We start from the raw sequence: 27,745 nt of genomic DNA, 5'->3' as shown, positions 1-27,745 counted from the left end.
GCATATCTATCCTGTGCACTGAATGAGGCAGGGTCCTGTGAAAAAAATAGTATGTGATCATATAGTTGGACTGTATAATAATGCAGAAGGGAGTTGAATTAAGTTTGCACAATCTTAATTCTGGTATTTCCTAACCTTTGAAAGTTATCTTAATAAAGTTCTTTTAACATACTTTATATAAGAAATGCCAACTATCCCAATCTTCTCCTGAAGCCATCATTAATTTTCTAATATGTTTATAGGTCTTGAGGAGAGTTTTGAAGGATAAGATACTAATGGCTTTTCTATTCAAACAGCCAAAGTCCTCAGGGACATAGTTCCAGTCACAGAGTACAATTTGGAAGGAGATACTAAGGTAGGATTTTGTGAGAAGCAGACAAGGCAGGGTGGGGGACAATGTGATAAAAGATAAGAGCAGAAATGAAGATGAGCAGAGAGTTGTGAAGGGAATTGCAGGTGAGAACAAGAAGTTTGAATTTGACATGGTGATGCAGCCAGTTTAGGGATTCAAACAAGGGTCATTTGACCAGCAATTTGTACGGGATGGACAGGGAGATGTGGGTGCTAGGGAGCCCAGAGAGAAGAAGCTTATACAAATCAAGATAAAATGTGATGAGGGGCTAGGTGAGTTTTGACTGTTTGAACAGAAAAAATGGATAGATCTTAGACAAGTCTTGGAGAAATGGCAAAATTTGGGCACAGCCTGGACATGCAAGGCAAAAGAGGAGTCAACAAAAATGACCCCCAGATTAGAGGACTGAGAATGGTGGGGTTATCAAGCCTGACAGAGAATGTGAGTAGTGGAGAGTGTTTGTGAATGTTAAGTACAAGTTTGACTGCAAGACTTCCAGGAAGAGGAAACGTCAAAGCGAGGCTAGCATGTGGGATTGGATGGAGAAAGATACTCTAGGAGTGGAGAGGTCAATCTGTGAGTCATTAGTCTAAAGATGGCAGTTAAAGTTCTCACTGAATGTTAATTGTTGTTTTTAGTAATGGGGAAAAAAAGGGGTAGCACTTGTAAAGTTTGGTAGGCTTTAAAGTCACCTATTTTTAAAATTTATTTACAAAGGCCATGTAATATTTTGTTTCTCCCTCAAACCACATCTGTTCTTTGTTTTCCTAAGTAACTAAATATCAGATGACCATGTATGGTCAATTGCAGGATTGGGGCCTTAGACTGTATATGCTTTGAGGAGGGTCGGTCGGTCTGTCTGTCTGTCTGTCTCTCTGAATGTGTGTACACTGCCTAACACAGTGGGACTCTGATCTCATTTGGGGTCTCTGGGTACTACTGTAATGCAAATAATGATAATAACAAAAATAACTTATTGTCTTTTACATGCAATTTTCTGCCTTTACTGTTGATGTATAATTTTAATGGCATATTTTGGACAACTTCTACATCAAACATAAGTTCTCCACTCTGTTTTCCTTCTCCAGTTAATGTTGGGGAGAAGGGTTGTATTGTTTTTGGGTGAAGGGAGGACTGTCTTTGTGGTTGGCTTTTATTAAGATTCATTTTGAGATTTTATAGGAGAGTATTTTCTCTTTACCTGTTTGGGATAATGAAAGAATATGTTCTGATTCAGGGGTGAAAGTTATTTCCTCCATATGAAAAAAGTCCAAAGTTAGACGTTTTGCAAAGTGAAACTAATTAAAAGCAGTTACATTTCTGAGTTGGAAATTGATGTTTGCTAGTTTTTAATATATATTTATTTAAACTCCCTTCTAATCCCATTCTCTTCCAGCAGATGTAGCTATAAACCAAATAGATTTAAAAAATAGAAATTGATTTCAAATATTTATTTTTAAAAGTTAGATTAAATCAATAGTAGAGTAGTCAGACTTAAAAAATTGCCATTTGCCTTTGTTAACTAAATAACTTTACTTCTGTATTTGTAGCATTTTAGGTATTTGCTATATAATAAATATACAGTCATACTGAAATAATGAGGTATCTGTATCTATTTATCTAATGCAAAATTTGACAACAGGATGACCACTGTATGCATCGTAAAATATGGAAAGCCAGAATAACAAGTTAGGTAGATTCAGCATCTCTTGTTCACCACAACTAGGGCTTTGTCATATTATTATAATTTAATGATTCAAAACCAGAAGTACATATTTATTAAAATTTAGGACTATTTATTGAGGCTCACATAACTGGAGAAGTGATGGGAAATGCATTCATTTTTATGAACAGTATATTGCATTTGGAATAGAATTGTTTGCACATCTCTCCTTTTAATTTAATTTAAGGCCAGGATTCTGCCTCCATTACGTACATTGAATATTAAAGTCAATGGGAGTATTTGAGTAATAAACTACTGATACTACTCAGCTAATTAATATGAATCAATTCTATGGCCTGTTTTATACAAAAGGACAGGTCTGATGAGTCTGTGTTCCCTTCTGGTCTTAAAATCTCTGCAACTGCATATAAGGCTAGCAGAATCTGGCTTTTAATTGTTCAGTGACTCTATTATAGGCTTGGAAAAACAGGAAATATGTGTACGTTCAAGGGCAGAATTTATTAACTCTCAAAGCTTTAAAAATATTCATTTTTCTTCTTTTTTTGCATATAAGCAGAGACTTTCCCCTGCCCATCGCTTCAATTTTTATGCATACACCAAAGACCTCTTGTTTGCCTGAGACAATAGTTCATATAAAACAAGATCAGTCAGAGTGGAATTCGCTGGTTTTCTCACACTTCTTGGTTCTTGAACCACAGTCTTCCCCTTTATGATCAGATATTTGATCCTTTTCTCTAGATTAGTTGTGCCTGAGACATTCTTTTCAATAACTCAGCTGTGCTCCCTCATTGGCTCATGCTAACTATCCTTTTTATTTTATTTTTTACCTGTCCCTCACAAGAATCCCTGTTGCTTTAGATAACTTTGTGTTATCCACTTCTCTCTTGTGGAAGTACATTCCAGAAAAACTATATGCTCCTTGAAAATGTTAATTTTTATCATCCAGAAATCCTGGTTGAAATCCTGGCCTCACTGAAGTCATTGGTAGTTTTGCCATTCAGTTCAGTGGAGCTTGGAATTCATTCATTGTATTTCAAGAGTTCAGTTTTTTTAAATATCATCCTACAAAAATAATTTAAGTGTCTATTGTGTGTATGTGTGTTTAAACTATATGAAATTATACACAGTATCTTGCACATGATTAGACTTAATATGAGACTTCACTATCCAAAATCTTCTTAATTTAAATCAGCAGTTCCCAAACAGTGAGTTGCAACCCCAATAGGGGTGGGTTGTGCCCCCAATAGGGGTGGGTTGTGCCATCAGCAGATGGGGTCGTGGGGTCCAACAGACCATATTCGTTGTGTGAGATGATGCCGTCTGCCCTCAAATGTTTCCAGACCTGCTCCACAAATGCCATGCCAGGAGGCTGACATTTTGACCTACAAAATGATGGCCTCCACACATCGTGGCCTCACGGATACAGTGCATGTGAGGTCATGTTGTGCGGAGGCTACCATTTTTGTAAAATGGGTGCCTCCTGGCGTAGTATTTGTGGAGCAGGTCTGGACATGTTGGATGTGCAGAGGTGGCTTTGCAGATTCCATTTTGCCATTTGCACCATCCAACTTTGCAGATATCCAGGTGAGAGACTTGAATCCAGAAGATCCTTTTCAGTAGGCAGCAGCTTTATCAATAGAGCATCCTCTCTGCCTGAGCTGGTAGGAGCCTGTGCTAGCCTTTTTTCTGAGATGGGAATCTGCAGTTGCTTGTAAGTACCTTAAGGCAGGGCCCATATCTTCTTTTTATGCTACCCTGAGTACACTGTTGGCACTCGATAAAGAATCATTGTAGCTTGTTGGGTCTGCGCTGCAAGTTCCTGGCTGACAATGAAATTATTCAGCCTCCCACACAGGTGATGATGGCTAAGCATCTCAGCCAGATGAAGGAAAGTTTGCATCCTTTTCCCTCAACTTGAACATGACAAAGTATGATTGGGTACAAAACCCCTTTCACTGCAAGCCTGATGCTATGGATTTGCCAGCAGCTGAAATCAAACAGCTCACTGAAATTTCCTGCAGTGGATTCTTGTGAGGAACTTATCCCCAACTTTCTCTCCTGGAGTTCTGATTCCCTGCCAAGAGTGAATATCCTGCACTCTCAACACGTGCCTTGAAATTGATGGTGCCATTCTTGAGCACATATTTGTGTGAAGCTGGATTCAGTTCACTTGTGTCCATCAAATCTCAGTATTGATCTTCTGTTGATGTTGCATCATAGATTAAATGTGAAATTTATCACACCGCTGGACTTCGAGAAGTTGTGTTGCAACACGCAAGACTGTGTCACATTAGAGAGCATTAAATAACGTACTTAATGTGTAAATTCCTTTAATTCCTTGGTCACTGTATTGCGTTGTTGCTGTCTGGGGTCACAGCAAACAGTGTCTCAAAATGGGGTCATGCAGGCAAAAAGTTTGGGAACCCTGATTTAAAGTGAAATCACTGAATGCTATTTTCTAATATCTTATGGAAAGCTGCTAAACAGGCTTCTCCAACTTTTGATTGCTAAATTTGGCTAGACTGCAGAAAGTTCCTGTGGTTCATTCTGATATGTATTTGACACTTTGGGAGTCAGAAGGGGATGGAGACTTGATTTACAAATGTTTCCAGGGACCAGAAATTATCCCTGGTTTTAGGGGAGTGTGGAGTTTGAGTGACAGCTGCTTGCCTTGAAAAGTAGTGTGCATGCTACCATACTATTCCAGTTTTATGCAAAAATAATTCCATTGAAGTCAGCGGAATTATACTTGCATAAAACAGGACAAACGTAGTAATCAGCCTCAGCTCCTTTGTTTGTCACTTACACGCATTTGGTACGAAGGAGAAATTAATTTCTCACATTAGTGTGAGATTGTGAAACGAAGGGTTAATATTTCTGGCAATAACTGGTTAAAATTTTCAGCCAGGATAACTGATATACCCCTTGCCGCTCATTCTGAATTACTATCTAGAGAAGAAAGGTATATCTTCTGTTTGCAAATCCACATGAATCAGAGCAACTTACTGGCAAGCATTTAGAGACTAAGTTGTTTGTTGTTTTGAAGGTAATCAGTTGAAATCATTTGGACTGCTCACATGCTTAAAGTGAAGCACAGTTAAGTGTTTTTTGGATTGAGTCTAGAGTGCCAAGCACTTTGTAGGATCAAACCCTCTTTAAGTAGTTCAGTTTGTAAGAAGAATCAGAAATAGTTTTTCTTCAGGTTAAGCCTGGGAAACCTCATACAGGCTACATGAGAAAAAATGTCAATAGCCCCTTTGTTTAGTTAAACTAGTTATGTTGAGGTAGACTGAGCTGCATCCTACATATTTGCTGTGTATTACAGGTGATATTCTTAGTGCCCTAGCTAATGTCTCTGGACGTAAACATCCATCAACAACTCAGGCCAAACAGCTGAAGATGTGCCTTCCCATGATGCCAATAGTTCTTCACCTTGTGACATCCCAGGTAATTATTTTTTTAATTAGAAAATAATGTAAACCACTGTATGCTCCTTAAATGCACTTTATGTTGATTGTAATTGGAGTAGGCCAAATTCTGCCTTCTTTACATGAAGTCAGCATTAATTGAAGTCAGTGGGATTTCCAGCTATGTGACAGAATGAAAACTTGAGCCCTATTTGTGAAGTTACGTTTAGATAATTCTAATGATAAAAACAAAATAAATGTTCTGCTTTTTTAAACACACTGTAAACTATGCTACATTTATCACGTTTTTAATTATTTATTCTTATGCCAAAACTCTGCTCAAATAGGTATTCCGTCCCCAGATTGTAACCGAGGAGTTTCTTTTTAACTATGGAACTTTGCTTGTAAGTAACAAGTTCAGTTATACTAACATTTTGTATATCAAGAATGTGTATACTCCTTGGAATTAATCTTATACAATATATAGGATAGTTACAATAAAAATGGGGTTGTCTTTTTTGATGAAACTTTTTTATTTTTACTATATTAAATTTGACTTCTTAGCAGAAAATGTATTGTCTTCCAATAGTATATTTGCTTAAAAGACAAAAACCTAATACAATGGCTTTCTCCATGGAAACAGTATTTAAGATCAAATGTCATGAAGGTCATTGAAATAATGAAAAAGATAATTTAGAAGTTTCATATAATATAACTGAGTGTACGCTCTGCGTACTGTATAATTTCTGATAAATGCATAATTTCCTAAGTGCTATGAAAGATAAACTATAATACCCTGTTTCAGTTCAGTCATATTTAATAACACACATGCTTTTTCTAGTTTAAGGATATGACCCACATGAATTATGTTATCATTTTCTCCTTGCCAGTACATTTGCACTATATTTAGTTGATGAAATGCTGAGCAGCATAAACTAGAGAGCTAAGACATTTGTCATGTTCAGCATCTGCTGTCTAGCTTTGACATTAACAATAAAAACTGTACTGGATTTCAAATATGTCATAGAGCACTGTAGTTAAAATGAAGTAGTACTTCTGTATTGTATTGTTAGTTTCTAGTATGAAAGTGATAGCCACTGTCAAATGAGAAAAGTGTATTTTAAAAGTTGCACTTCATGATCAAACAAAATATTTTGAAGGACACATTTTCAACAAAGTGCTTAAATTAGTGATTTATTCAGATGGTAGATTGCAAAAGCTCTCGCTGCAGATTGGTTAGATTACTGTTTCACTTTCTCTTGTTCCTTAGAGTTTGATGTAGCCGCACCTGTCTGTGGTTGAAAAAATAGTGTTCATAAAGACTGTTTTTAGAATGACGAGCATTAGAATTAAGAAAAAATAATCCAAATTTTAAAAGTGGAGCTGCATAGGGTTTTTTTCCCTTTCTTTAAATTTTTGTAAGTGAATTTAATTTTTATGAAAGGTGCTGGCTTGACCTTTGTGGCGATCGAAGTCCTCTATTTTATCCACAGATCAATTACAGCTCATGCAGCTGTAGTGCAAGTTTCCTCACTACTGTCCTGCCAACTTGCCTCAAGTATGTACTAGAGAGATCAATTTTAGTTCACTTTCCAAGCTCTTTGGCTTCCCTAATACAGCTAATAAATTGGCCAGTTAGTGTTAGCTGTAGTTTTGGTTTTGTGAAGTGGCCATTTGTTGTCTTTGGAAAGGAACCAATATCTTCCCTTAAAAAATTATTTCACGTAGTCACCAAATTCCTGACAGATAATAACAATTTACAGTAACTAACTGGGCTTGATTTGAACCAGCAACCTAGACATGAAAGACTCTTATTTTTTCATCAATAAATCTCTGAGCTACAAAGTTTAAAATAATGATCCCAAATAATTAACCAAATAGAATTTATGTATATGTAAACTTAAAATATATGTTGTTGTAGTTAAAGCCAAATTTTGAAATATCAACTCATCCTTCACTTACCTATGGAATCTTGAATTCAGAATTATTTGTATCCCCTGCTATGGTTCATATAATCTTAAATGCCATAAATAATGCAGACGCAATCCTGCAAGAAGTTGGGCACTCTCAATTCCCCTTGATTCCACTTCACAACTACATCCTCAAAGAAAAGTTGGTGAGAAGGATGAAAGATCTTTTCAAATGCTTTGTTAGCCCAAACTGGTTCTCTCTAGTCAATATTTTAGCTTTATGGTGAATTGATGAAACCATATATGAAGGCAGTTGGTCGTCCTTTTTGGCTTCTTTAAATACAATTTTTATAGTGATTGATGAAAGAATTCTTTGTAAAATTTATTCTTAACCTTCTATTTATATTAGTTGAGGATCTGGTGATGATGCATGGAAGAATTTGCATATGTTTGGCAAAATAATTCCTCATGGAATCCTCTCATGAAAGCATTAGGGCCATAATGTCTCTGTCCCTTTTGTGCGTGTTTGAATAGGAAGAAGGTGAAGTTTCAAGAAGCAGACGCCTTCAAGTAGGGTCCCTATGGGTGCTCCACCCTAGGTGTTCTTGTGCCCCATGCATCTCAGATCAGAGATTTTAGGTAGCAGTGTCCGTTTGGCCCACGCATGCATTCTCCCATCTCATGCCCCGCAACAGGGTTATATAGCGCTGTGTGGGCAAACCGCCCTCACTTCCTTCTCAACCACCTCAGCAGCATCCGAATTGAGATTACCTCACTTGTATTTTTTTTTCATCTTGTTTGAGATAATTAGTTCATAGAGTTTCCATTAGTTCTAGTACTCCCTTTTCCTTTTTTTTGAGGAGTTTATAATTTTTTTTTTGGTTCTTCCCTGTGGAGAAGTGGAACCTGAAAAGGGTATGTCTGGCTCCCCTGGGTTTAAACATTGTCTTCCTGTCGAGAGGCTATCCCAGTCAATGATGGATATTCATGCTGTATACGCTGTCTCGGGGAGTTACACATCCCTCAAAAGTGTTATTTCTGCCTTAAATTAAAATAAAGGGCCAGAAAGAACCAGGAACTAAAACTGTGTCTGTTATGATGGAGAGTTCTGACCCCAGCCCAGGGACCCTCCTTGTACAACGGTCCTTGAGAAGGCCTACTCCATCAACTTCTTTGGCATGACGCTCCCCCATGGCTTTGAAGAGGAAATCCCTGGATTCCTCTCAAAAAGTCACCAGAAAGCAGACTTCATGTCCCTTGGGTAGAAAATCTACCACTAAGAGACGATCCCCGGCCAGGTCGACCACCTTGGCACCCACCGATCTCCAGCTCAGTACCTATGAGGCTGCAAGTTCCTCGGGTATTGTCATTGCCAGAAAACCTAAGGACTCGAAGAGTTTGGGCTCCGAAAGATTGCTACTGTCGGGTGAATGGAATGGCAGAGAGAGAACGCTTTAAAATTGGTACCGACAGCGTCCCCTAGAGCCTCGGTACCTAGTACGTCAGCTCTGCAGAAGGCCAGACCAACACCTACTGGTCATTCATCAGTGTAAGAGACCTCCAGTACCATCAGCACCTTCTACATCAGTCGCTTCTGCTCATCTTACCTCAGCAGTACTGCCCACCATCCTGGTACCACAGGAATTTTGCTTTTCCAGGGTCTCGGTGGTTTCAGAAATGCCTGAGTGTCTCCTGATCGGTCTCAACACATTCCCGATTCCGACCACCCCTCTCACTCTCCGGACAGACAAACAGTACTGACAGTCTCTCATAGCTTCCATAACTGCTCCACCTCTGCGAAGTGTTGAAGAGGAGGACGATGATGACAATTTCTCATCAGTTTCTCACATTTCTGTCCAAGGCTCTCCTTTCCACTATCAAGGAGCTTTCCACAACTGCAGAACCAGCTTACTGTCTTGAGAGAGACAGCCCACCCAGTTGGTATGGATGCCCTTGGGTGCCCACATCCATGTCTTTTGCACCACATCAGTGGCCTTACAAGAACAAGTGCTTGGGGGCACCAGAACAGCTTCCCGCAAGGCTCAGTATTATCTCCGATGTTGTTTGACTTATATTTGAATAACCTACCATATACCGGATCTTGTGAGTTTTATGCAGACGACATATGCCTCGGCACTCAGTTCCACTCCTTTGACATACTTGCGTGATTTGAATGCATATATGGTGGCTATGGCTGATTATTGTCGGTGGTGCCTGATGCCAAGTGTGTTGGGTGTCTTCCACTTAGATCATGCACAAGCGAGCAGAGAGCTGAATATAGTTCTCAATGTTTAGCGAATAAAGCATGATTCACATTCAGTCTATGTAGGCATCACGTTGAATAGAACTCTCACATGTTGTGACCATCTTACAAAAACAGCAACTAAGGTCAAAACGCGCAACAACTTGCTTGGAAAACTGTCCGGAACGACTTGGGGTGCCAATACCCAAATGGTACGCACTTCAGCCTTGGCACTGTTATTCAGCTGCAGAGTACTGCACTCCAGTATGGGCTTGTTCATCTCACACAAGGATGATCGATGTACAACTTAATTCCACCAAGCGTATTATTTCAGGCACAATTAAATCTACTCCTCTACCGTGGTTACTGGTTCCTCCACCAACTTTGGCATGCAGTTTCAAACAATTTCAAGACTTTATCAGAAGGCTAGCGGACTCCTTAAAAATTCTGCTAGAAGAGGTTAAGGAGTCGCAACACAAGCTACTTGACATCCTGCACACATTCTCATCTCTCCACATTGCGAGGCCTTGCTGCACTCAGCAAAAATAATATGGCATACCCCAGCAACAATACCTCTCACCTGTAAGAGCGGGGAAAAAAAATACCATGTTCCCTCCAAGGGCTCAGGCTTTTTATTTTCACACCCATCCCCAAACTCCCTTGTCGTCAGTGCTGTAAATGTACATGACAGACCGCACCATGCTAAATCAATGCCATATGATGAGGATTTTAAATATCTTGATTTATTTGGGCAAAAAAATCATAATCATCTGCTATTCTGTGATTTAGGGTAGCCACTTACTAAATTCTCATGGCAAAGTATATAATATATTAATTACTCCAAACTGAATGCCTTTACTGGCAATCTTCCAACAGACCAGAGGGAGCAATTTCAGATGATCGCTGCTGAAGGCCAACTCCTTGCAAGTACATCTCTGCAGGCCTCTCTAGCCACTGCTGACACAGCCACTACAACGGTGGTCATGAGGAGGGCTTCCTGGCTTCAGCTATCTGGCTTTTCAAAGGAAATCCAGCCTACAGCGGAGGTCCTTCTATTTGAAGGATCAGAGTTGTTCATCAAGAAAACTGAAGAATCCCTCCACACATCAAAAGATTCTAGAGTCATCTTGTGCTTGTTAGGAATTTACATGCCTGCACACAGAAAAAGATTCAGTAAATCCCATATGGTGCAGAGATTACAGCCTACTCAATTCTCCTTCCCCCCCACCCGAGGCCTTATGAAACCCAGCACAAGAGATTGCAGAAGAGTACACCAAGTGCCCCACAAGCATTCACTTCATAATCCTCTATATCTAAACATCAATTTTGGTAGGTTGGTTAAGGGCCCGAATTACCACCCCCTCCTTATCTGTTGCAACAATCCGCATGTCTCTCTCCCTTCGGCAACCACCTTGCTCTTTTTCATCAAAACTGGGAGCACATAACTACGGACAAATGGGTGTTGGAGACAATTTCTACAGGATATTCTATCCATTTTACCTACCCACCTCTCTTTCCCCCCCCCCCTTCCCTTTTCAGGCACCCTTCTCATGAGCATCTTTTACAACCAAAAATCGACTCACTCTTGAACCTGGATGCTGTAGAACCAGTTCCCGCACAATACAGAGGGAGGAAATTCTACTCCAAGTACTTCCTGGTACTGAAAAAAAAACACAGTTGGAGACCTATTCTAGATCTAAGATCACTCAACAGATTTGTGAAGGTTCAACGATTCAAAATGGTAATTCTCACAGCAATAATTCCATCTTTGGACCAAGGGGACTGGTTCTCAGCTCTTGACCTGAAGGTTGCTTAATTCCATATTGTGATCCAGCCATCCCACAGAAAGTTTCTCTGATTTACTCTGGGTTTGATCACTTTTAATACAATATGCTCCCATTTGGCCTATCTTCTGCGCCCAGAATGTTCTCAAAGGTCCTTTCTGTGGTAGCAGTACATCTTTGCAAACAAGGAATTCTGATCTTTCCATGCTTAGATGATTACCTTCTATGCCTTCAACAAGGGTTTGATGGTCACACCAAAAGTCATGGACCTATTTCTCTGACTGGGACTACAATTAAATATTCAAAAGTCCGCATTAACTCTAGTACAACATCTGGAGTTCATAGAAGCCTCCTTCAACGCAGTAGAAGCCAAAACATTTCTCCCCTTGCACAGATTCAGCACTCTGGTCAATGTTTTCTTAACAATCTGGGTCAGCCCTCAGACTGTCTCCAGCTACTGGGACACATGGTGGTGGGCACCTTTGTAATAAGCCATGCAATAACTTCACATTGGGATAGAGGAGGTCTCCTGTATGCATTTCAACCTAGAACTAAAAAGGTCAGGATTATCTCTAAGCTCTGTCAAGGTGCACTTTGTCGCTGTCACGGCCTTCCCTCATCAGATAGAGGGTTATTCTGTTTTCGCTCATCCCACAACCAGAGGGTTTCTCAAAGGTCTAGGTAATCTCTTTTCACAAATCAGATGCCCCACACTGACATGGGACCTCAATTTTGTCTTTCGGTGTCTAACAAGACCTCCCTTTGAACCCATGGCCGCTGCTCCCTTCAACACCTCTCTATGAAAACTGCCTGAAGAATAGGAGAGAGAGGGGGGTCTAATGGCATACCCCCTCTTTACAGTTTTTTTTTTTTAAAGGCAAGGTGACATTACGACCACACCCCAAGTTCCTACTGAAAATAGTGGACATAAATACTTCCACATAAACCAACTTATCCACCTCCCAGTTTTTTCTGAAACCGCACCAAGAAAAAAGAGATGCAACATTGCACACAGTCAATGTAAGGAGAACACTAGCCTTTTATTTAGATAGGACTATGACCTTCAGGAAATCTTCCAGACTATTTCTCTCCATTGTGGACAGATCTAAGGGATCCTCAGTCTACAAACAAAGAGACTCTAGCTGGATATCAAGCTGCATTACCTACTGCTATCGGTCTCACAATCTTCAACATCCTTCTAAAATATGAAATCACTCCACGAGATCCCTCTCTACTTCCATAGCCTTTGTCAAAAATGTTCCTGTTGTAGAAACACGCAAAGCCGTGACTTGGACATCTGCTCATACATTTGCTGAACATTATGCAGTCACTCATGACTCAGCGTCCAATGCCATATTTGGTTCCAATGTCTTATCTGCAATTCTTGACTCTACACTGAAGCCCCATACTTCCCACAGGAGTACTGCTGGAGAGACCTAGAATGGAACACCCATAGGGACACTACTTGAAGAAGGGAAGGTTACTTACCCAGTGCAGTAACTGTGGTTCTTCGAGATGTGTGTCGCTATGGGTTCTCCACTACCTACCCTCCTCCCCTCTGCTTTGGAGTTCTTTCCAGTGAGCTCTGAGTTAGAGAAGGAACTGAGGGCAGTTCACCCATTCAGCACTATATAGCTCTGATGCAGGGCACGAGATGGAGAGAGCGCATGGGCGGGCTGAATGGACGCTGCTACCTAAAATCTCTGACCTGAGGTGCTGGGGGTGCAAGCATACCTAGAGTGGAGCACTCATTGGGGGGACACATCTTGAAGAACCACAGTTACTGCACTGGGTAAGTAACCTTCCCTTCTTCAAGTAGTGTCCCTATGGGTGTTCCATTCTAGGTCTCTCCAGAGTAACTTGCTCTTCACACCCCTCTCCCATCAGATAGGATAAGCCTAGAGCTTCTGCACCTGACCACCTAATGGCAGAGATTATGGATGGCAAGGATCAAGCTATGTCGACTTTAAAGTAGGAATTTTGGCACTGGACTTGATTTGTCTCCTGTCCCTCTTCAATTAAACATAACATGAGGATGGTTAATGATATCCTGGAGAGCCATTCAGAACAGACTGGTGTATACCAATTGGCACAATTCAGTCAGTGCAAAAGCAGCACAGATTATGGATTTCCCAAAATGGTCAGATTTTAATTTGTCACAGATAAACAAAACCCTCTCTGTAAAGAAATTAGATGAAAGGTAGTAGCTTTCTTCAAATGAACAGGCAGACATAATGATAAATTGCCTTTTTTCATAGAAAATTAACTTATTAGACCTTGATGTTCATCCAAAATAATTGTTCTTTAAGTAGGTGTCAGTGTGGATCCCACTCTAGGTACAAATGTGCTTTGTGCATTCAAGACTGAGTTTTGTTTGTTTGTTTGTTTTTTAGTAGCAGTGTCTGTTAAGGCTGCACATGTGCCCTGTGCCACCTCATGTCTTCCATAATTCCTTCATTGTAGATTTTCACAGACAACACGACAGCCATGCACTACATAACAAGCAAGGGGGCACCTGCTCTTTGCCCTTCTGCCTGTAAGTCATCAACTTCTGAAATTGGTGTCGTCAGAACAGGACAACACCAGGATTCAGCAACAAGTTAGCAGGCAAGCAGTCTGTGACCAGCCATGAATGGCCCTTGCACAGATGCATTACAGAACGGATATTCCATTAGTGGAGATTGCCCACAAAAGATTTTTCTGCCCCAATGGTAATGCAAAATGTCATAACTTTTGTTCTAGAAGAGGCCTGAGTCCAGATTCATTACCAGATACCTTCCTTCTTCAGTGGAATAGAGGCTTGTTTGTATGCCTTTGCATAATTTCCCCTGATTCCCAGGGTGAGTCCCACAATCATTCTGGTGGCTCCTTATTGGCCAAGGCAGCTGTGGCTGACAGATCTACTGCAGATGTCCAGCCTCCAATCCAACTCCCACGCTACCTGGAACTTGTCTCACCGAACCATGGCCAGTTACTCCACCCAGAACCATTGTCACTGCACTCATGGTGTGGCTGTTGGATGGCTCAGTAACACAGATAATGGCTGCTCCCTACAGGTCCAGGAAATCCTGTTTCAAAACAAAATGATATCTTCTAGATAACGTATTCTTCAAAATGGAAGAAGTTCTTGAAACGGGCAGCCCAAAAACTCCAGATCTCATTACAGAAGATCCTTGACACCCTATGCAAGCTGGTCTTCTGCTCAAATCTAGTAAAGTCAGCCTCTCAGCAATTTTAGCTTGTCACCCATCTTTCTCCTCTCTAGTTGGTCAGGAATTTTTTTATGAATACTTCCCCCCCCAAAATGTCAATTTGTTGAAACCTAAACTGTGAACTGAGGCAAGTTTTGACAAATATCCTGACTCAAATTTCGGGGAAAAAAGTTTTGAAATTGTTGAAATGGGATATTTCAGCATATTTTAAATGAAAAGCTTCAGTTTTTCCAGTCAAAACAACTTTTTTTTTGTTTTGAAATTTTAGAAATTTGGACTTAAAAAAAAGGGTGTGGGGAGGTTGAAATCGAAATGAACATTTGATTGATCCAAATCAAAATTTTTGGGCTGAAGTGGGATGGGAAAAAATTTGAAATCTCAAAAATTCTCTCAGGCTGGGAAACCCGTTTCCTGCCCGTTCCTAATATTCTCACCCTATGCTACTGAAATTTCTTAAAGGGCTACTACATGCCCACTAGTCAGAGAACCAATTCCTGCCTGTGACCTCAATATAGTCCTCCTTAGACTCATGGAGTCTCCCTTTTAACCTTTTTCAGAATGCTCCCTACATCACCTCACTAGGAAGGTGAACCTCCTAGTCTATATCACTCCAGCCAGAAGAGTGAGTGAGCTTCAGGTGTTTATGGCTTACCCTCCCCAAATGACATTCCATAGGGACAAGGTGGTGCTAAGACCTTACCTGAAATTCACCTCCAAAGTGGTTTTAGAATTTCATCTGAACTAATCCATCAACTTGCATTTCTTCTTCCTGAAACCTCATTTGGCACTGTGAAAAAAGAAATTACGCACCCTAGATGTAGCCAGGACTCTACATTGACAGGAGTAAACCATTCAGACTGTCACTCCTTCTGATGGACACTGCTTTATTTAAAAAAACAAAAAAAAAAATCAATCTCACGTGTATGAATCACATGTGCATTTACAGTGGGATCCACTTGACAATATCTCAAGGGATCACAGTTACTTTAAGGTAAGTAAACATTCTTCTATGACCTGCTCTGTAATAGTTTAAAAACAAAGATATAATGCTGTTATTGTAGATAGAAAACTCCTGTATGCATTTCTTAGGTATTAGGGAAAAGGTAGTATGTTCTGGATGCACTTCTAACAATGTTATAGTAATACAATTTATCATTGACATCCTCAGGACATAAATTGAAAGTTCTATGAAAATTATTGTATAGCTTTTACCGTAATACTGTATAGAAATGAGGTGTATAACTTGAAGGTCAGAAAGATGATGCCAAAGCAGTACCTTGTCTATGCAATAAAACTCTATGACTTGATAAATATAAGTAATAGTGTATTAAATTCTGCTAAGAATTATTCCTTCTGTGGCAAGTAAGCATCCCCTATGAAAGGTATATACATGCATAAAAGTGAAGTCAGAAGAGAGGAAATGAATTAAATAGCCCAAGAACAGTGGGAATAATAGTATCATATTTACTTATCCCAAATCATTAATATTTTATTCACTGTTCCTCAGAATGATGATTTATTTAGGTTATAAAGTATGCCTTTCTCGATGTACTCCTGCATGTAAGTGCATCCATACAATATGTACTGTGTGTGGAGATCAAAAAGATGGCACAAATTACAGAAAATTACATTTTCCAGAGGGTCTTTGGTCTTTTTCATGAGCTATTTTAATATAACAGTATCCAAGAAAGTTCAAAGTCTCTTTTTAGAAAATGCAAGCTTTGTTACTAATAAAGTACACTATTTAATTGCTTCATATTTATCTGGAAACTTCTTGACATTAGTCGAGTTAATGGGCCTTGTTGTACAGTACTTTTGAGTATGCAACACCTTTACAAAACTGCAAAATTATGTCAGGAAAACTAGAATACAAATGTATTCAACTTTCATATATGAAAAATATTAAATATGGTTGAGGATAGCATAGTTTTAATGAGGATGCTCTGAGGGGGGTGTGTGTGTGTGTGTGTGTGTGTGTGTGTGTGTGTAAAACATTTGTTACTCTTTGTTTCTAAACTCGTTTTGAATGTGTATATTTTTTTTTCTACAGAATTTTATCAAATCAATAGATTCAGGAGAAACTAACTTAGATGGAGCAATAGGTAAGTTCATCTATGGCATTCCCATATCTTTATATGAATGTATTCTTACTAGTGGTGCTGGAACAATGTGTATAGTGGGGGGTGCTGAGAGCCATTGAACCAAATGTAAACCCTGTATATGATGGAAACCACTTCAAGCCACGGGGTGTGGCAGCACCCCCAATACCCCTAGTTCTGGCATCTATGATTCTTACTGTAGCATGTTATAAGGAAAAACAATGATTCTTTTATGAACAGGTCAAACTGCATCAGAAGAACTAATTAAGACCACTTTATCAGCATTCGAAGTGGTAACACAGCATCCAGTCTTGTTGACACTCCACTGCTCAACTGTAAGTTCTGGCAGCACATGAAACAATTGCATACGTACTGTCTGAATTCCCACTAATAAACGGAATGTTTCAAGTAGTCAGTAGTTATTAGGGTCATGACTTAAAATATGTATGATCAGAAAATAGAAAAAAGTTTTAATTATTTTTTGATTGAAAAAGATTTGTTCATTTATAGAAAGATCTAAATTTAAAAGGTGAACAGAAATGTTCAGGTTCAATTTATTATGTCCAATCAGTTGAAAAGGTGCAAAAAGAGTCAGATATTTTGTCCAGAATTAGCTCTGGAAATCTATCTGTTTTTAAAATGATTTTGTGTGCGAAAAGAACTGGATTGACCACTTTAGCCACAGAACAAGAACAGCACTGAACATCTGTGGAAGTTTCCCTACTTCGTTCTGCCAGTATGCCTTAACCACGACCTGAAGAGATCCACCTCTAAGAGTAAAAGGGTATTTCTGCCTTCGAGCCCATTCAATCCTTGTTCTTTCTGATGAGACTGCTACCAAGAGTACCAATTAATGCTGGTTATGGTATTGATTTTTATTATTATATGGACACTTGTTTACTGGAAATTGGACTGAACTCAACAGCCATCAAATTGAAACAGCCTTTGGTCATTAACAAACTGAGCTGGACTGATATGAACAAGTGGCCTAGAGAAGAAAAACTCTGTCTCAGTTCTCCAATCCCCTTTTGGTGTGTGTTTTTCAGCTGACTGTTAAGTTGTGAAGTTGTAAGAACTAAAAATACTAAAACTAACACATACAAAAAAGATGAGCTGGAATTAAAATGCCTGTTGTTATTGTTGGTTTTGAATAGTGTACAGTAAGCAACCCACAATATACTAGGTGTTTGCCAAACAGTCAAGAAAGTCTGGTCCTCCCTACTAGGAGCTCAGACTCAGATAGATAAGTAGATAGAGGTTAAGGGAAGTGGAACAGGGATATAAAATTTATTTTTAAGTCAGCTCAATTCACTGCAAGCAGAATTGCAGAAGCAGTTCTTGAAGCGGAAGTTAAGTAGAGATCTGGAGTAAATTCAATTGAATGTTATCTCAGACGCTTAACAGCATGTAAATTCATTGTTAGACACCATTCCAAGAACAACTGCTGTTTCTTAAGATAATGGTTCTGTGGTTTTTAGTGTGTCTTTAGTGTGACCTCCATAAAAGTGATGCATGTTTCTTTCAAAAATATTAACTGAAATTTCAGTACCTTCTGTCAGTGCATTATATTAATTATAAGGTCTGTTTTTTCTGAAATAAATTGCAGCAAGAAGGCAGGTGCCTTTTTAATATACATACTCGCAACATATTGTGACAAAAAGTGAGGAGTGACTATCCCACTTTACTTCAAAATTATCACTAAGTTGTACTTTCACTGTGCTGTAGCAATGTCCACCAAATTGCAAGCTGGTTTGCTGTAGATTCACGCCCTGGTTTGCTGTGCAGTAACTTGACATGTAGACAAACTCTTCATTTGTTTCCTAGGTCTGTGTAGATCAAAAATGCTGCAAGAATCCATTTTAGTCCCAGCCTAAGAAAGGGCAAAGTCATGTGGGTTTTTATTTTTTTTTAATTTAACCAAACTTTTTTCACTTTAAAAAATATTCAATTTTTATTCAGGTATTTTGCAAAGTTTTGTGGTAGTGTTTACTTTATCCAAACAATCACTGTCAATAACCAGAACTAATTTTCGTGTCCACCCAAATGCTTGTTAAAGTTTATGAAGTATGGCACTTTTGTATACAGACAGAATCCTTTTCCAGTTTTCAAATGGATGTCTTTTTAAAAAAATATTTATTAACTGAAAATAACTACTTCCAATGCTTATGAACAATTAGTTTTGAGAAAATAATCTGTCACTTGCCTGCTTCATTTCCATCAATAAGTTTTCTCTTTCTCCAGACCAATACTAGTGTCCAACAAATGGCCAGTCAAACCCCATATATAAGTGGGGAAAGTGCCCTGAATTTAGTATGCTAGGTTGAAGAGATCTGTTTTAGTCCATCATAACTGATTGTCTGTAACCATGTCTGCTGCTAATAGTGTGAACTGTAATTAGTTTACCACTTGCGGGGTCTAGTGTGCTAATTATTTTGGAAAGTACAGCTTACCATTACTGTAGAGGAAAGTGCTACCTCATCTTACATGATGCATACAAAATATTTTTAGAAATACTGTTACTCAAGGGATACCTTTTAATTGCTGCAGGTTGGACATGACTGGAATCTATGAATATAAATACCAGCACCCAAAGGAACTTAATGCTTTTTTGAAAAGTTGAAGCAAGACATGTTCACAGTTCCAGATCAATACTTTAAATATAAAAGTGGTTAATAGGATATCCTTTTACTTGCCAGAAATGTGTATCTTCGATAGGTCCCAGAGGTTAGGATAGTTCCTTTAGACAAAGTTGCCTACCATCAGTGTGTCATGAATAAAAAAATAAGCTAAAGCCTTCTTGAGTGGTGCATAACATTTGCTCCATAACAGCAACATTAAAATTGTTTTAGTTTCTAATAGCAAATGAAGAAAACACGTTTATCTTCATTTTAAAAAAGGTTAATAAAGTTTAAAAATAATGATGTTATGAACGCTTTGGACTGACCGGCAATAGTAGGTTGACTTTCAAGCACCATATTCAGTTGCTGTGGACATGGTGACAATACAATATGATCAAATTCAAGGTGTTCATTGAAGAGATTTATTTCTAAAAGTGAAGGAACATGTATTGTTAGTAGGGTTAGAATAAATGGGGAATTACTTGGAATTAATCAAATGAAGGCCAGTACAGAACAATTTCTATGTGGAGTGATCGGTTTGTCATTATTCTGTCTCTGTAAATAGAGCTTTTTATTTTAAGACGGTTTGTGATGCTTAGGCAGTTTGAATGTTGTTAACAATAGGGTATGTCTCCACTTCCAACTGAGGGTGGGATTGCCAAATTGAGGAGACATTGAGCTAGCATGCTAAAAATAGAATGCAGCCAGAGCAGCACAAACTGCAGGAGGAGTTAGCTGCCCTGAGTCTGTACCTGTCCAACCCCCGGGCACATACTCAGGACAGCCAGCCCGCTCGCACTGCTGCAGCTACATTCTGTTTTTAGTATAGAAGCTCAGTGAAAGCTAGCATGAGTATGTCTCCTCAAGCTGGGAATCCCGGTTTGAAGTGTAGACGTACGCATAATGTTGCTAATCAACAGAGTCTTAAGTCGACTAATATTTTTTGAGCACTGAATTTTTTAGGTGTATTCTGTACCTTTGTATACAGAGTATATCAAAAAAGAACATTCCTTTTTAAACAAAAAGAAAAATCTTCTTTCTTACCTATTGGCCTAGTACTTCTTATATGGGACTAATCTACACAGGGGAATAGATACTCCCTGAAATTGCTTAATTTCTATTTGATTCTTGCATATCAGGGAGTTATTTCCCTATATGTCCATAGAATAGGCCAGGGATCCTGCCTCTCCCTAAACCTCACAATGAGCCACCAGAGACCCTGCTATCAAGCTACCACTGACCCTCTGGCTTCTGCAGGGGTCACTCTGTCAGGAGCAATCCTGACCTCAGCTGCCCAAGTACCTGTCCATCCCTTGACTCTTTCAGAGGCTTGCACAGCATAGGAAGAAAGCAGTATATCTTACTACATGTTCTGTCTGCAAGTTTTGTAAAGGAGGAAGAGGGGATAATGCATCAGTTTTTGTTCCCTGCAAAGCTTTGGAACTGGAACCCCAAGAAGCCCCTGCATAGGGGGAAAGGGAGCATGCCATTGTGGCAGCACACCTCCATTTCTGCACCCTTCCCCACTACATGTGCATAGACTCCCTTTCCTCATACGTATGTGGAAAAGAGTAGATGAGCTTTTAGGAAGCAAAGCTGTCTGTCCCCTTCATGTTCCACAATATTAACAGTGGGCTTTCCCCTCTCTACTATATGATGGAAGACTGACTAACCTTTTCTCCTGCCTGAGGTGTAGGAATCCAGTCTTGTCTATTGCATATAAGTTCTTATAATGTCTTCATCATTGTAGTATCTGGGCACCAGTAGCATATTACAAGGTGTGTTTATCTGTCATATATGATTTGTTCTTCCTCTCTTCTATCCTATATGTTTATCTGTCATATATGATTTGTTCTTCCTCTCTTCTATCCCTTCCTATCGGGGATTTGTGCATGCAGCGTAGTGTTTTCTTTTGGTCGGTATTTTTTGTTGGTGATGGTGGGAAGGTGGTGAGGTTTGTGATAGTGCGTAATTCCTGGGGGAGTTCACTCCACGCTCTTGAACTGGTCCCCAAGAAAGCTCTGTCTCTGGCACAGATGAACTTTACACTTATGGTTGAAAGTTCTGTTGTGACTGAGGGGGAAAGTTGTCAACCGTGAGCTTCATCCTAGATCCTTAGGCTTTTTTTTTAGATATGCTGCGCCCAGGCAATAGAGCACCCTGAAGATAAGGACCAAGACATTGAATTTGATTGAATATTCTATGGGAAGCCAGGGTACAGAGTAGAAGAGACAGGTTTGGTACGCTCACGGTAGCCTGTGTTGCTGAGGAGACACATAACATTCTATAGTAGATGGAGTTTCCTAATGGCTGATGTGTATTGCATGGGTGTAGTCCAGACAGGAGGTGGTGAAAACATGTATAAAACTGAGACCAGGTCATTGTCTGCCATAATATGATGGTGTTTCCTAGCCAGCCAGAGATGATAGCAGCATCTGTGAGTAATGTTTTCTATGTGAGAAGTAGCATCAGCAAGGAATCCAGGAGCATTCCTAAACTAGGATCTGAATTGACCAAATGAGATATATTCTTTCACCTAAAAGCAGCTGTGTTAAGTGGCAGAAGAAGTGATCCCATACATTCTTACCCATCTCACAGGTCTGTTTTGAGACTTGCTTAGTTAGCATTTGTAAATCAATTTAAAGTCCTCCATTGAAAGGAGCTATTCGAGTGCTAAGTCATTTATTACTTATTCTATTATATGTGTATTATAAGGGCTATGAAAGATTTCATAATGATGAAGTATTGAAAAATGCACCTTATACATTAAGAAGACTTTATTGAGTACTTTATGAAATTAAATGATTCTTCTCCAAACAAAAAATTGTTAACCATTGTAATGTGCCATTTTTGTAACATTCAAATAAATTCAGTGGAACTAAACTGATTTATACTAACTAAGAAGCTAGCCACAAATATATATATTTTAAAACATCATATCTTACATTCTGTTCAGAGCAATCGAGAAGCCCATCTTGTGGTAGTCAAATCATTTGTTTCCACTACATTTTTTTTGTGGTGGTGTTATCCTGAAAGTTCTTCATTATTTGATTTGTGTAGTTTACTGAAATGATGATTAACTAGTAATATTAACTTCTCAGTTTTAGGATCTGTGACCTGCCCTGGATTCTCAAAATCAGTTTACTGTATTGTATTGCTTCTGATGATTTTCATCTCTGCTCCTGTTGAGTTTTCCATTCTCAATAACTTTTTTTTTTGTGCTTGTTAGAAGGCTGAATTTGCATAAAATTGAGGTTGAAAATAAGCTATCATTCCACTAAAGAAGGGACTTGATATATCAGACTGGAATATATTGCTCAGTGACTCTAGGGAATATAGAAACATTTTATTGGAGTATATTTTTTTCAAAATTCAAGACTTCAGTCTCTAAATCTGAATCTTAATGGGAACCTATGGATGACTGTACTGGAAAGAACCAATGGTTTATCTAGTTGAAATATCCTCTCTCTGAAATTGATGATGAATGCGTCAGTGTGGAGGGTGTGAAACTTCCACAATGTACCTTAACTATCATTGGAGGAAATTTCTTCCTAATCCCATCTGATTAGTTTATGGACTGGAGCATGGGGATTAATACACTTAGATATTAAAGAAGCTAAAATAAAATTACCAACATCAGCACCAAATTCTGCTTTTTAAACTAAAAAGAATTCTCAGTAAATTGTGCCAACATTGATACTGCTGTTTTTGGTATATAGATGTTGTCATCTATGACTTTATAGTGATTTACTAGAGCAAAGTGAACTTGGTGGCCTAATAAGTGTGATTATGGATGGATTTCCATGATTGTTCATCCCTTTGATTAAAGAGTCTAGCAATGGAATAAACAGATTATGTATATATATCTGAGTTCTATTTTTTCTTTCTGAATGATCTAAACCAGATCTTTTTAATGCTCTGTTTTAGGTTGTGGACTATATCCTCCCACCCTTAGTTTCTTTGGTCCGTAGTCAGAATGGTAAGTACATGGCCACATCAACTAAAATTTCCATGAATTCCACATTTTGTTTTAATTAGACTTCAGTGTGGTCACGTTCTTGGCACATTTATTTTCAAGTGGAATGGAGACTCTTCAGCTTGCGGTTGCTTTCAGAAACCACATCACTGCTTGTGAGCCACGAGGTCATGGCTGAGGAGAAAGAGGAGAGCCTTGACTCAAACAACAAGCTTCTGTGTCTCATTAGAGATTCATTGCTGCCTCAGTAAGTACAGTACTGCTGCGCTAATGGGGAATAATTTGATATACAATCCATTTTGACTGTAAATTTTGTTTTAAATACCTTTTTGATTTAAACAAAACTAAAATAGTAGTAAATAATGATAAATTGGTGTCAGATTTTTCTGCCAGATGTGTGCCTACAAAATCCATTCAGTACTTGTGATGGGATCCCGGGGTACAACCAGAAATGTGGGACTGCTGTATCCCTTAAACTCTCCAGCCTGGGCTGTCTCTTTCAGTGCAATGCCAGTGACGAACAGCAAACCCTTCCAGGGGCTGTGATCACTCAGCCATCAGCATGTGGAGATTCACACCCAGCTAAATTGTAGGAATGCTCTCTCAGCCACTCATGAATCATAATGAGAGAAGCACCAGCTAATCACCCCAGCCTTGCCCCCCATTCCTGCCCCCCCAAGCAAAAAAAAAAAAAAAAAGCAGCGATCGGCGGCGGCAGTTCAGCGGCAGGTCCTTCGCTCCTAGAGGGAGTGAGGGACCTGCCGCCCCCGAATTGCCACAGGTGCCGCCCCTCTCCCTTGGCCGCCCCAAGCACCTGCTTGTTAAGCTGGTGCCTGGAGCCAGCCCTGCTTGTCCCCCAGACGTATACCATCTCATACTGCTCAAGACTCCCTTAGACAATATAAACTCATTAATTAGTTCGCCACTCCAACAAAGGGTTGTGGATGTGCAACAGCCCTCATTAATCTGAGCTGAGATTCCCCAAGCACTTCAACCACCCCCACACTATTTTAGGTAAAATATAAAACAGATTTATTAACTACAGAAAGCTAGATTTTAAGTAGCAGGCATAGAGAGCAAAGTTGATTATACAAGAAATTAAAATAAAATTTCAGTCTAAATTCTAACTTTAGCAGACTAAGCAAGATTTGAATCAAACAGCTTTGCTCACCCTAATAGATGTGACAGGCATCTCATAGTCCTTAATACACAGGCTGTATTCCTTTTCAGTCTAGGACCCATCTCCCCAATTCAGAATCTTTATCTTCCAGGTGTGGAGATGGGGGAGGAGAGAGCCCAAGTGATGATGTCACTGTCCCTCTTTTATACTTCCTTCCAGCAACTAGAAAGATCCTTGCTGTGACGTGAGAGTTAGGCAACCCTCACTGCATACATGCCCTCTCCGCGGAGTCTCTGGGATAGCAGATTCTTCTTGATGGGCCATCAATGCCTGTCTGGCCAGTGATAGTTGCCTCAACCTCACAACATATTTCATTAACATATATAGCAATACTTCATAACTGTACATAAAATGCTAGTGCACACAATCCAATAGGATATTAATGCTCAGCAAATCAAGACTTTTTTTAAACGATATCTCACAAGACATACTTTGTACAAAACCTATCATAGTCATATCACAGTGGTGAATATGGGGGTTCCGGGGTACAGAGTGTCACAATGACACAAATAGAACATCTGTGGGACGCCCAAGTTGTATCTCAGTGATACTGTCTCCATGGTTTCTCTTAGAACAAGACAAGAATTTCCCTCAGCTCTTGGGCTGTGATTTAAACAAATCCATGTTTGCCCAGCTAATGAGTTAAGAACTGTTCTTCTTTGAGTAGATGCAGCCATGTATTTCATGTAGGCATGTGTCCAGTGTACCAAAGCCATAGAACTTTGTCCAGAAGTACCCACTGAGTGGCACTCGTACCCTGCTGTCCTAGCCCCCCTCTGGCTTTGTAAGGGCGGCGTTGCCCCAATCCCCCTCAAGTTCTTTCTCACCTCCTGCAGCTAGAGTCAGAGCTCAGTGAGGTGTGTTCACCTCGCATTTTCAGTCTTGGTTTTCTGAGGTTTTTCTTGTTTTATTCTATATAATAGTTAGTGGTACTTTAGGTTTACTTTGGTGTTAGTTTGAGTAGTTGTCTGCCCTGTCTGATGCCCTCATCAGGGTTCAAGCATTGTCTGTTGCGTGGAGGGGCTATCCCCAATAGCGATCCTCACATGAGGTGCTTGTTGTGTCTCTGTGAGGGACACATAAAGGAATAGTGCTCCATCTGAAAGTCATTCAACAAGAGAACTCAGGTGATGAGAGACTTACAGCTGCAGCACCTTCTGGAGCAGGCTGTGAGGCAAGAAAGAGGTCCCATAAGACTAAAGGGGACCATGCCCTGTAGGGTTGCCAATTTTGGTTGAATGTATTCCTGGAGATTTCATCACATGACATAATCTTTAATTTCTGGAGACTCCAGGCCAGTCCTGGAAGGTTAGCAACCCTAGTGCCATGGCTTGGGGAAACTTCATCACCTTTCAAGCGGAGTGCTGACCGGCACTATACTCCTTTCAGCACATGGGATGGAGCAGGTCCATCCAATCACTCCCTAGTAGTGCGCCGAGATCAGCGAGAGCTCATACTGTTGACTCCGGGTCTAGTCATGGGGCATCCATTGAATCTGGTACTGATGATGCAAGCACCAGTGCCGACTGTCTCCATGCTGTTGGCATATCAGGTGGCTTCAGACCTGATTTGCTTCTGTCTGACTCTCCACTAGTTTGGGAGTCTTCTGGTACCATTGTGTCTACTGCTTCATCTTCCGTTGTTCCCTTGGCACCTTCTGGCTGTGTTGCAGAGCTGCCGAGTTTCTTTGCACTGCAATTCGCACTGTCCACATCTCAGGCTGTGGAATTGAGGCTGATGCCGTGCCCAGCACTGAAGGCCCCCTTGATGGGGATGTGCCCCTCTGCACTGTCATTGCCCCGGCAGCAGATCTTGTTGTCAAGCTCGGTACCATCCTTGGCCTCTGTGCAGGTGCCTTCTCTGGTACTGTGTGGGAGCCTGACTTCCTCAGTACCGCTGGTGCTGATTCCCTATCCCTTTTCACCACTGATATCACACCACGTGTTGTGCTTCAGATTGGTCAGATCATTTGTTCACCCTATTGGGGCTGACTTCCCTGTTCTCTGTCGTCACCCAATATGGTGATCTCTGATGCCTGAGTACTGAGATTGGCATCATTCCTGCAGTCGGGACAGGGGTCTTGACCCGGTGCCTACTGACCACCAATGCCATATCCCTTTGCCCAGTGTCCTCCTTATGACAACCCTCAGTTTTTGAGGTCTTACTCTTCAACCTGCTCCAGAGTGAGATCACCAGTCCCATTAGTGGCTCTCATTCCCAAACCACCACAGCTACAAGCGACTGCTGAGCCTTTTCTCTCTGGGCCTCCAGGGTTATCCAGAAGAACAGCCATACTGGGTCAGACCAATTGTCCATCTAGTCCAGTATCCTGTCTTCCAACAGTGGCCAATTCCAGATGTTTTAGAGGGCAATCATCAAGTGATCCATTGCCTGCCATCCACTCCCAGGTTCTGGCAAACAGTCTAGGGACACTCAGAGCATGGGGTTGCATCCCTGACCATTGATAGATCTATTGTCCATGAACTTATCTAGATATTTTTTGAATCCCATTATAGTTTTGATCTTCACAACACCCCCTGGCCATGAGTTTCACAGGTTGACTGTGCATTGTGTGAAGAAGTACTTCTACATCAAGTGGTGTCCCTGTGGGTGCTCCACTCTAAGTGTCGGTGCATCCCTGTGCCGGAGATCAGAGATTTCTCACAGCAGAACTCAACCCAGGGAAGGGCGCTCACAGGAGTCCTCTCGAGCAGCCGTTGGCACCTGCTGTAGCGCACGCTCCGCCGTCCGTCCCCTCAGTTCCTTTTCAACCGTCCTCAGCTGCAGATGGAGCTCCGTTGTAGTGCAATTTGATGCTTTCTGGAAAAAAAAAAGTTACAAGTTACACAGGAACTTCTTTTTAGTCTATACTTAGTTACATTGTTTAGTTAGTCTTAGTCTATACATAGTTACATAGTTTCCTTAGTTCCTCTGAGAGATTTTTCTTCAGGAAAAAAAAAGGAAAAGAGAAGAAGGCTTTTTCTCCCCTTGACTCCCCGTTTGGGAATAGTTTCTACAGTTTACCTTTACAATTAACTCCCACCCTTATCTCTTGAGAGATGGGAGAGGCTTAACTGCAGTCATGCTGGGCTCAACAGGATTTAAAAAGTGTGACTCCTGCCGTGAACTGATGACGGTCTCTGACTGCCACACATCCTGCATTCGCTGTCTGGGAGAAACTCATATCTCCCAGAAATGTGCCCATTGCACCAACTTAACATCAAGGGCAAGAAGTGACAGGGATCTCCGCTTGAAAATGCTTCTGCTGGAGAAATCTCTCC

At 40.2% G+C, this 27,745-nt stretch overlaps 1 protein-coding gene across 1 annotated transcript in view; it reads left to right on the top strand.

Annotated features, from left to right (window-relative positions):
• The window catches only part of LOC113405028 (serine/threonine-protein kinase ULK4-like), a 412,206-nt gene that overhangs the window by 136,838 nt on the left and 247,623 nt on the right, over nt 1-27,745 (top strand). Inside the window, exons 24-29 of the mRNA XM_026646055.1 lie at nt 5,362-5,483; nt 5,791-5,847; nt 16,642-16,693; nt 16,931-17,025; nt 23,236-23,287; nt 23,387-23,531. Of these exons, the coding sequence (XP_026501840.1) occupies nt 5,362-5,483; nt 5,791-5,847; nt 16,642-16,693; nt 16,931-17,025; nt 23,236-23,287; nt 23,387-23,531 (523 nt within the window). The remainder of the gene's footprint in view (nt 1-5,361; nt 5,484-5,790; nt 5,848-16,641; nt 16,694-16,930; nt 17,026-23,235; nt 23,288-23,386; nt 23,532-27,745) is intronic.

This window comes from Terrapene carolina, unplaced genomic scaffold (assembly GCF_002925995.2).
Source record: "Terrapene carolina triunguis isolate 2854851 unplaced genomic scaffold, T_m_triunguis-2.0 Scaffold34021, whole genome shotgun sequence".
Lineage (NCBI taxonomy): Eukaryota > Metazoa > Chordata > Testudines > Emydidae > Terrapene > Terrapene triunguis.
Note: the sequence above shows the minus strand (reverse complement) of the source record. Positions and strands in the feature narration are given on the sequence as shown.